The 11,361-nt window shown below is 44.3% G+C and overlaps 1 protein-coding gene across 6 annotated transcripts in view; it reads right to left on the reverse strand.

Moving 5' to 3' along the window:
- Positions 1-1,399, reverse strand: part of ARHGEF12 (Rho guanine nucleotide exchange factor 12) — a 92,959-nt gene extending 91,560 nt beyond the window's left edge. For all 6 annotated transcript variants that reach the window (XM_050921933.1, XM_050921931.1, XM_050921930.1 and 3 more), the window contains exon 1: positions 907-1,399. Coding sequence is in view for 5 of the 6 variants with exons in the window: in XM_050921931.1 (XP_050777888.1) it covers positions 907-938 (32 nt within the window). In the remaining variant the exon portion in view is untranslated. The remainder of the gene's footprint in view (positions 1-906) is intronic.
- Positions 1,400-11,361: the final 9,962 nt, after the last annotated feature.

An 11,361-nucleotide genomic window follows, 5' to 3' on the forward strand; every position in this document is an offset into this window, starting at 1 on the left:
CACCTTTGGAATCTACAAGGCTACTCTCAGATACTGGAAACTGAGTCATGCTCCTGCCTCAGCCGCTTCAAAACTGATGTACAGATCACATAAGGCCCAAACCTCACATAGTTCTATCAATCATTTTATGTTACCACTTCCAAACACACACACCTACGCACTAAAATTATCTTGTCTGAAAACCTCAGAGAAGACTTTTTTCCTGGTTGCCTAGAAATGGAAATACAACTTAAATGCTCTCCTTCCTTCACATCATGCTACTGTCTCAAACACATATGGAAAGTTTGAGTGGAATTATCCAATGGCTCTTATGTCATACAAATCTCTCCTAACAGAGAGCAACATTCTAACCCCGGTCACTAACAACCCAATAAAGATGAAAAGGCACAAAAACTGCCAGAGTAAAATGGTGTTTTACACAGCAGCCATGAGACTGAAGAAGTTACCTGAAGCAGACAATTGGAAAACATCACTGTGACACAGTAGACACCTGGGCAGACATACCTGTGGATCAGGTATGGATCCTGTCTTCACCTGAAGTGACCTTTCCCTGAATGACTGCAACTTGCTGATCCAATCAAGCATTTGTAGCCTAAATCACATCCCCTTACCAGGAAGCCCCAACCCTTAATTTTACCTGATTTTCTTAGGTACTTTGACCCTCTAGCTCTGAGACTGAAAGAGGATCCCTTAATTCCTACAAATATGGATTAGCTGTTTTAAATGTTGGGTTAATCTCCACTGCTCAGGAATATTTACTGATTTCAAAATCAGTCTACTCCCACTTTTCTGATCCTGTCAACCCCTCCCAACTTTTCACATTGTCACTAAATCCAAAAAGAAGGTAACCAACTCTGGAGTAGGAAAACGGGTTTTTTGTTGAACAAAATCCTGTTTCATACTAACCTGTCCGTGATTGTGGAGTGTGTGCCACTCATTGGAGCCCTGGGCAAGGAGTCGTCTTTTTATCCAATTTGCATTTTATTATTCTCGCAGGGATCTCCTCACGTATGTTGCCCCCCACATATAAAGCAATGTTTGAGCTCCAGCCTTGCTCCAGAAGAGACAGGCACAGAAGGCAAATTCAGTTCAAAAACACCTTCGCTCAGTCAATCAAAATATCCAGATCAAAGGGACTCTTAAAAAAATAATAATCCAGCCACACACACAAGTTCTCCCAGAGGCAAAAATTTCCCAAACGGAATAGAAAAGTCTTCAAACGTGATAAATCCTCAGAGGGTCCAAACCTTTAAATGCCGGGGAAAGGGCGGTTATGGGGCGATCCTGATTTGCGCTTAAGAAACGCTTTTGCTAACTGGGCCCCACAAGGGTATTTGTGCCTCTATTTACCTTCCCTGGGGTGACAGGGCTCCACTCCCAAACCACCTATGGATTAGGGGGGTGCCCACACACACCCTCCCCTATGGGGTAGCCTACACAACCCCCTTATGGGATTATAGGGGGTGCGCCACGGCCGGTCACTCTCTCGGGGTGCGCCCCCCCGGACGCCGGTGTCCCTTATCTGGGGGTGCCGGGGTGCGGCTCACAGCCCCCCCGCGCCGGCGGCTGCCTCTCCTCCTGGGGGCGCAGAGCGGGGCCCATGTCCCCCTAGGCCCCGCGGCTCTCAGGGCCCCTGCGGGGCGAGGGGGGGTCCCCGGGTCAGGTCCCCCCGCCGCTCCCCGGAGCCCGGGCCCGGGTGGGTGGCGCGGCCCCCTGGGGTCTCTCCTCCGGGCCTATGGCGGGGGGCCCGGTCCGGTGTCCGGGGGAGCGGGGTCTCCGGCCGGTCTGTGCGGCCCCGGCCCGGCCCGTAGAGGGCTCCGCTCCCACTCCCGGCTCGCTGCTCCGGTTCCGCCCGGCTCCTCCCTGACCCGCTCCCGGTGTCGCCACTCCGGTTCGACGCCGGTTCCGATCCCCCGCCCCGAGCGGCGGCGGCTTTTTTTGTGTCTCTCTTACTTCTGGGACCGCGTCACCCTCCCCCCCCGCGCGGATCCCTGCGCCGATCGCCTCACCGCCCTGCCCGGCGCCTCCGCCGGCAGCTGGGCAGGCAAAGGAGTCCCTCGCTGCACTCAGCCCGAGAGAGGCGAGGGGACCCCCCGCCCCGCACCCTGCAGAGACGGGCTTCCTCTCAGACACACCGCAGGGGATGCCAGGCGCCCCTCACCCCGCATACCGGAGAGGAGGGACTCGGGACCTCCAGTGCACAGCCCTGAAAGGGTCTGAAAGGACCTTCCCCATCCCTAAAGCTCGATGGAAAAGGGACCCCCTCCCCAAGGCAATGCGGATAGGGGAGCCCCACGAGCACCCCAGGGCAGTGAAGAGGAGTAATCCCTCCACCCCAATGCAATGCAATAAAGCAAGGGTGGTCAAAGGTGCAAATTTCTTGGTCAAAGTCAAGACTCCAGAGAAAATATTAATAGTAAAAACTCAGTAATGATAATAAGTAAATAAAAGATGTCAGGATCCATTCAAAAGCATCTGGTGGTCCTAATTTGGCCCATCGTCCACCTTTCAACTACCCCGGAGTAAAGGAAGTCTCTCCCCTGAATGCACGCCCAATGAAACTATGGGAAACTGAGGCATAGCATCCAAGACCAGAAGGTACCACTAGCACTGAATGCACTGAAGAGAGGGGATCCACCACCTCAATCATATGCAGATATGGACCCCCACATCCCAAATGCACTGAAGTAAAGGGATTTCCCCCATCCCAATACAATGTAGAGCCAGAACCTTTCCACACACCTCTGGAATGCACTGAAGAGACAAGATTCCCACCCCTCTCCCCCCTACACCCTGCACCCCCATGCATTGAAGAGCTGGGATCCTCCCATCCTAATTCATTGCAGAGATAGCTGCCCCACCTTATCCCTAATAAAGGCAAAAAGATTGACTCCATGCTGATTTTTTGGGGGGGGCGGGGAATGGGTGCCTAGGAAACTCCTTCCCCTCCCACTGATGGGCAAAGTTTTCAGCCATAGATGCCTAAAGTTAGGCTCTCAATCTCCATATTTAATGTTGCTCCCATTGAATTGAGTTGGAGCTGCAAGTCCCTAGCACCTCTGAAGAATCAGGCCCCGAGGTGTCTTGGAGGGTGGGGAGTGCCCAAAACTGGAGACACCCTGAATCAGTTACTCCTATTGGAAATTGCAGCCTTGATGGTTTCCCAGCCAATAAATGGATTCTCTGTCCTATTCTAAGAGCTAAGTATTAATAGCTATTTCTTTCCAGTGAGCTGCATTACCATTTGCTAAAAATATTTCTCTTGCCGCCTTCAAAGCTCCCCCTTAAGCTACACCTCATCAAGCAATCCCTCCTTTCCCCATCTCTATTCACCCACACCCTCCCTTTTCTATACAGCTGCTCTATGCTTTGTCTTGTCATGTCTTATGCAGCTCATTAGCTCTTTGGGACAGGGAGGCCCTATTGCAATAGCTGATGCTCTGTAAAGTGTGAAATTGTGGCACTTGAGAACTATTGTGTGATAAGTAAATAAATAAACTAAAATAAGAGGGTACCCACAGTACCCAAGTAGGAATAGGAATAATAGGATGTTGTAATTACCAGAACTTTTTGTGGCTCTACATCACAGCGCTAATGCCCCTCATCTGGGTATATGGCTTTGTTTGCACCTTGAGCCCTCCTCTTCTCTGCAGATGACATCTAATAGCTTTGTTGCCTGAGCAGTGTAATACTTTGGGCAAATTCTGGCTTGGGGGCTTGTTGGGGGGGGGCATGAGGTGGTAGTCGCCTGTGATAAGCAGGAGGGCAAACTGGATGAGCTCTAGTGGTACCTTCTGGTCTTGGATGCTTGGTTTTCTGATTGTTTCACTGACAGTTATTCCTGTGGTTGGGGAGAAAACCTACTACTGCTGACAGACTAGAAGGGTGCCGTGCACCCTCGCCCCCTTCCAAACATTCCAGTTAAAGGCCTCATCCTGCTCCCATTGACATCAAAAGGCACAGGATCAAGCCATAAATTAACCCTAATGCCCATTCTCACAGTTAAACTTCCAGGGACGTGGCTCTCCCTCGCTTATTTCCCAAAGAATCTCCATCTCTTCAGTCCCTAAAACTGCCGTTTCCCTGATACATCTTTTTGTGGTCCCCCCAGCATTTATAGAATATACTACGCTTGGGGAGAGGTTTAAAATTTGCACATCAGTTTGCCCACTGGATCCTGTTTGTGTCTAAACTCTCTTGTCAATGTCTGGTAGCACAGACTGGACAGGTAGCACACCATAAATAATAAAAATAAACCCAGCCTCTGAGTTCTGTATTATTTAACGCTACATATCCACCACTCCTCCTCATCACCACCCCATTGGTACCAAGCGTCCACCCAAGTGCCATGTTACTAAGTGCCAAAGATTATTACCCCATACTACAAATTCTTGAAATTCCATTACTATGTGTCATATTGCCAAGGATTCAAACTATTATCACATGGTACCAAGTGGCAAGAGTTCATGCAATATGCCATGAGTGCATGCCACTGCTCCATTAGTAAAGTTTGGTGGCATCATGTAGTCTCCCAAACTCAAGATCTTAGCAGCAATACTCCAGTATCAGGAATGCCTATCAGTCTTTTCTTACCAAATGCCAGAGGATTGATGTACACCCAGCTTTTGCCAAGCACCAAACGCTCATGGCAAGGCCAAAGCGACTCAGGACGCTGGCCTGTTACCAAATCACAAGGGATACAGCACAGTGCCCTGCAGTAAATAAGCTACAGTACTATTTTACCTTGTGGTATAACATTTTTCACCAGGGATCTGGTTAGTGTGAGCCAAGAGACAGTATTAGCGTCTAATTAACTTCTTTCAAAATGATTCATTGCAAGAGGGGAAGTAGGGAATGAAACCATTCTCTAGATGATGCATGACATTTGCATAGGCGCGAAGAAGATCTATATTTTCGTTGTGATTTCCTTTCAGCTGATGATGCTGATGTCATGATGTTAGGGAAGGTGGGTTTCTGGGAAACCCCATGCTTTATGTCATGGCTGGTAATTGCATATTAAGTTGTATTGCCCTTTTATTTTATTTCTTGAACATATTTTATTGTGCATGACAAAATAATCACATTACAATAACAATTAGCAAAGAGGAAGACATCACCAGCATCATAGCCAATCTCAGATGGACATAGCCTCCTTGCAGATCAAACCACACCTGGATCAATCACTCGCTAGGTCTTTAAGCTGGTCTGGCTGGATTTTCATTTTTGGCCCATCATTGGCGATCTTATCATGCCACCAAAGCTTTGGCACCCACAGCTGCTGGCCAGGTAGCAGCATTCCTGTGGAACATGCCTCCTAATTCGCTGGTCTTCCATCTTAATATGTCTGTAACAAGAAAGTGTATACACAAATATAGTAAAGAGAACGGGCCTGATCTTCAGCTGGAATAAATCTGTATAGCTGCATCAAAATCAATGAAGTTAAATTGATTTACACTTGGTGAGGACTTACCTCACAGTTTAAAAGAATCATTCTACAAACACACGCCCACGATAAAGGCAAAGTACAAATTTCCACATAAGACACTGTTGGGGAGATTAACTTTCTCTCCTAGAGGTTCACATAGACATTTTAATTTTTAATTCAACAACTAAGAAGGGAAACAGCTAATCAAAACAAGTCCTTATGCAAGTACTGTTTATCTTTTTAGCAAAATGTTGATTTTGTTAGGAACCAACAGTGTGTGCCTCAAATGTAACATTTGTTAACTTAAAAGCGGTGTTTATTTATGAGGTTTCTGCTGCTTGACCAGTTTAACAATGTGAGATCCAGCAGCTAAAATCAATAAGCAATTACAATGTGCACTACCAATTACAATAGATTTTTTTTTTGCTATAAAAACCTCACTTAGCCTGCAATTTATAGTTAGTACCTTCATCGAAATATATTAGAAATGGAAAAGGGCTATTAAGTTAGCCAATCCATTTCTCCAGGGCAAAACAAGGTTGTTCTCTAAGGCATATTCTCCAGTGTCCAGACCAAAAGTACATGTGTCACAGAACTGGGAACTTCCTTCATTGAAGGATGTGTCCCCCATACACCAGAACTCCTCAGCTGGTGTTGCAGTAAAGGATAGTATAAGGACAACTCCTCTGAGGCCTCTTATACTGGACTCCTGGAAATACAAACCCCAGTCAAAATGGTTACGCAATGTTTATTTCTGGAAAGAAAAGAAAGAGATCCAATCTACCTTACTAATATAGCTCACATTAGGAACCTGTTGCCATCTGCTGGAACATCCCAGCATCACAATTCCCACCTGAAAACCTCCCTTCTGGCCAGGGGGCCCATTTTAAAAGGGGATCCACATTTTTGCAATGAGTCTTTTACTCAAACTTCAGATTCTGGAGTTTATGGGAGACCTAGTCAGTGCAGTTCACTGACACTCTAGGGTTCAGCTCTGAATTCACTAAGCCAGACCCTCGGCTGATGCAAATGATCATGATTCCATTGACTTCGACTGAGCAAAAGCAATTTACACAAGTTGAGGATTGTGGTTTGTTTGGTGTGCCTGTGTATATTGTGACTTTTAAGCCTGAAAGATGCTAACTGCCCCTACACACAATGATCCAAACCAACCACAAGAGCAACTTTGGGAGAATTATTTGAGCTGGATCTGCTTGCATGAGTAGTGAATCTGGATCAGTAAATAAGACACTTCTTTGGAAGTGGTAAAAAAGTCAGAAAAATAACATTTTGCAAAAAGTTCCCCCTCCAAATCAATTTTTTAAAAAAATAATAGCTCTATAGCTAATTTATAAAAACAGGAAAAATGTGCAAAACTCTATTTTTATGTGCTGCCAAAATTCTAATTTTGAAGAATTTATTTCTCCCTAACAATTCAGATGTTGAAAATTTTTGACCAGTTGTAGTTTCCTTATTTTTGATAGCCAGTATATGTCCCTGTCAATTTGGCTGAGGTATTTATAACATTTCTGGCCATTTCCTTTCTATAGTTCATTGTAGATTAAATAAAAACATCTCTTTCTTTTGTAGATCTGTTTGGTTGTTTTCATTTGTATTATTCTTAAAAATATTAAGAAAGCATTAAATTAAAAAAAAATCAGCATAAGAAAGCATTTCAAGCTTTAAACTTGGTTTAGGTATAAACAGATCAAGAAGTTTAATTAAAGAGATTCTGTTTATGAGGAATCTACGTCCTCACATTTTGTACATTTTTAACTGAGAGAGTAATTAACCATGAAAACAATTTACCTACAGATATGATGGTTTCTCCATCACTTGCAGGATTTAATTCATGACTGGATATCTTTCCAAAATACGGTCCAGCTCAAACAGAAGTCATTGCCTTCAAGGAGAAATCATGGGTGAGTTTCCTTTGGACTGTAATTATAGGAGATCAGACTACATGATCATATTGGTCCCTTCAGCCTTAAACTCTATTAATCCTAATTCCATTTAGGGTAGACGCATGTGTGAGATTTTGAGAGAAGAGAGGTTTACCCCTACTATCCCCAGTAATCTGTGGGATTAAGGCCTCTCTCTCAACCTCAGCTGCTCTTAGGTGATGGATTAGAATCGGTGATAGAAAACACAAATATTTTACATTTAAATTACACCTTTCATTGCAAACTATACACTGCACCAGTTAAGTGCAGCAGTCTCTGGCTGGTGACAGCTCTTTGGGACCTTCCACAACAGGGTGGGAAGGGGAAATTCTGTCTCTGGACACTGGCGGAAACACCTAATGTTACAAAATGTGTCTTAAACTTTTAATACTTAAGACCAACAGAGAGGACCTTGGTTTCTAAGGCCTCATCCTTGACTTTTTAACAGTTTCATGTAAGAGTCTCATACACACTGACCTTAAGTTGTCAAAGAAGGATGAAAGGCTGAGGAAATCCTGCTAGCATTTCAAACTGCTACGCCATGAAGTTTGTGTAACACAGACTGGATGCTTAGACTGTCCCCCCATTCTCTCTGGCTACAGAAGTGCACCCAGAGGGAACATAGCATGAGGATCTGAAACAGAGCAGCTAGGCAGTGACGTTAATCCATTTGTTTCAACTTGCAGACAGATCTATCAGCAGCAGCTCTTCAGCTATTTTCACTTTGCAATGCAAGAATCCATCATAGCTGAATCATCTGCTGCCAAGCCAACTGCTCCCCACAAATGGTCTTACTAACCCACTGATTATGTTTAAAAACATGGACAACAGTCCCCTGACTGTAAGTGGAAGTTCTCACCACAGCCTGGGTTTGTGGCATAGAGCAGTAAGCACTGCCTTTCGCTGACTCCAAAATCCAATTGATTATATTAGTTTTCCTACGCAGCTGGATAGTTGCCCCCCTGTTGGGAGTAGGTTAAGGCTGGTTTTGCTCTCATGCTTAGCACATCTTAAATCTTCCTGCCTTGTTGATTTCGGTAACTGTCTGAGCTTCGATTAAATCGAGCTCACCTGTGCATTATCTAATCTGCTCTTGGCTAGGGCTTGGTTCAGTATTCTTTGATCCCAGGGAACTTACTTGGGGTTATATCCTTCTGAGCCAGTTGGGAATTTACTTTGAACTTGGCCTTTTGCTAAGATTTACCTTCTCAGACAGGTTTGAGCTGTCTCTGATGCTATGGCTAGAAGCAAGACAACCATGTATCTAATGAACCTAACTATCGAGCCATCCACAACTCAAAAGGGGAGATTCTACAGTCAGACATTTGGCTGTTGCTTTTATTCTCATGTCGACCTAAACAGGCTCTGTTTTAGAAGATATGAGGCCTGATCAGTCACTATTAAAGGACATTTTGATGCAATCAGGAATTTGGGGAAGGGGGTGGGTGGGAGTGTTCTTGCTGTTATGCATATAGCTATGTAACTGTGATGCTTTTTTGTACATTGCACTTTTAAAAAGCCAGTGGCTCTGCTGTCAGCAGAGAGCTAGTCTGCAATCATTTCAGCACACACTGCTAGCAGAGACATACACAGGCATGGTCTATGCTTAAACACTTTATCAGCAGACTATGTTGGTTAGGAGTGTGATTTTTTCAATCATATGACGATGGTGGAAAAAGCCCTAGTGTAGATGTTGTAGTGTGGTCTAAATGTAACTTATAATAGTATTGCTTATTATAGGTCCCAAATTAAAATAAACTATACTGGTTTACAGACTTTTATATGAATATAGCTGTGTCTACACTAGAAGGGTTTTGCTGCTTTAACTACACTGCCATAATTAAAGCAGCAAAACATTTTAAGTATAGACAAGGCTCCACACACGGTACTTTCTGTCATGGAGCTGTTCTTTTCATTGTCTTCTAACAGCTCGCGTACATGGGGACACTCAGGAAAATTAACCCGAATTAACTTTTAAAGTGGATTAGTTAAACCACATTAAGCCTTTATGTGAACACAATGATTCAGAATTAAAGTGGCCTTCCTTCGATTTTAATTTCCAAACTTTCCTGAGTGTCCCTGTATAGACAAGCACTGACAAAAAGTGCGAGTTAGCTTGTGTTGTTGTTGCAGAGCTGGAAAATAATACTATTTCCAATCACGTACAAAGACAGTCAGATGTGCTGGAGGGGCTGAAACCTTCTGACAGGAGTCTCAGTTAAAGACAACGCTGTACTTGTCAGGAAAGTTATCCCAAAAGCTATACCTTGAGGTATTGGGGATGGCATAAAAACTGACAATTTCTCCACTTCCGAATTAATTCTGAATAAAAATTCCTTTCCTTCAGGGGTGCTGAGAGCCATTGAACCAAACTGTAAACCCTATATATATGGAAGCCACTTCAAGTCAAGGGGTGAAGGAGCACCCTCAGCACCCCTAGTTCCAGCATCTATACTCTCCTTTTAATTAAAGCGTTCTGTAGTCATCTTAAATACAGATCTGCTCAAGTTGCTTATTAGAAGGGCTTTAATTAAGGCCCAATTCTGTTCCCACCAAATGAACTGCACAACTCGGATTGTAGTGTGACAAGAGCAGAGTCAGTCTCATGCTCATCAAAAGCAAACCACTCCTAAAATGGGAAGATGATCAGGCCCATAAAAAGCTAATTCCTTCTATGCTAATTCACTAGAACACATGCACACTATGGTTTGGAAGAAGAAAAGTGCCGGTATATTGGGATAATCAAAAGAGTCCCTCCTTGCCCAGAAACTGTTCATGCAACTCAAAGCTGATGCAGACAATTTCTCTCTCTGCAATTTAATTTCTTTGGAAATGGCAGCAGACTTCGCAATTTTATTTCCAGCCAAGCTGCACAAAGTCTGGAAGAAGGATCAGAAATGCATTCAGGACTTTCATGAGGCTTAAAACATTCTCTCATCTTTCATATCCAAGAAACAGACCTGCTGACAGAGCTGGTATTAAGTCTAGACTCTAACGTCTTAAAACATTCAGCTTTTTCATCAGTGCCTGGGCCACTGTTGCAAGGGAATAAAGCCCTGAATATTATAAAATACCAGCCTCTTCAAACCTAAGTATGGGGATCAGTTACAGAAGTATGGCAGAGGATTTGAAGGGAAGGTTATATATATGTATTCTAGGGCCAACAGTGGTCATTTGGGGAGAGGGGGGAAAAAGGCATTTTAAGGCGAATGGGAAGGTATAAAATAAGATGGGTTTCAGCTGCACTGAAGAACCCAGTGTGATACATGAACCCCTAAATGCCAGCTGGGAAGGGGGTTACAAGAATATCCGGATTCTGGTATATACATTCTGATTCACCAAAGAGCATCAGGTGAGGTCTTAAATGAAAGCCAGGGTCACATTGATTGTTAATATCTTTGTGAAATGTATGTACAGATACCAGGTCAGGAGTTACATACGTCTACTGAAAATGTGCTTTAAAGTCTGCATCAAGGCAGAGTTGACAAACAGGTTAGCCTCTTGAGTTGAGTCTCTAGAAAGCATGTTACAGTTTTGTTTTATATGTAACTGTTTCCTTCCATTATCCACACATACTCTCAGAGAGAATAGTTGATAATAAACTTGTTGTTTTCACTATAAATAGATTTAAGTTCTGTGATATTAAGTCAGGAGCTGATCCTGAGCTGAATCACACAAACCGGGGTGCACTCTGTTCCCTTGGTGGAGACAAGCAGACACGGTGTTTCTGCGGGTGTTCAGTGGGTAAGAGGCTGGACACTACAGTTCCAAGGGGCCCAGGGACTGAGGCGCACTGATCATTAGCCTGCATGGCACAGTAAGCGCTGGCCTACCTCAGAGGTGAGTGCATGGGTAGCTGACAGGCTGGTGGCATCAGGGAGCTGATACCCAGTTAAGCACAAGCAAGTTTTTCTCATGCAGGGGACGGGGAAGGTTACAAGGTGACTCTCAATCCTGGGTCCCCTGAAAACTGTCACATCCACCACTTACTTG

Source organism: Gopherus flavomarginatus, chromosome 13 (genome assembly GCF_025201925.1).
Source record: "Gopherus flavomarginatus isolate rGopFla2 chromosome 13, rGopFla2.mat.asm, whole genome shotgun sequence".
NCBI classification, from domain to species: domain Eukaryota; kingdom Metazoa; phylum Chordata; order Testudines; family Testudinidae; genus Gopherus; species Gopherus flavomarginatus.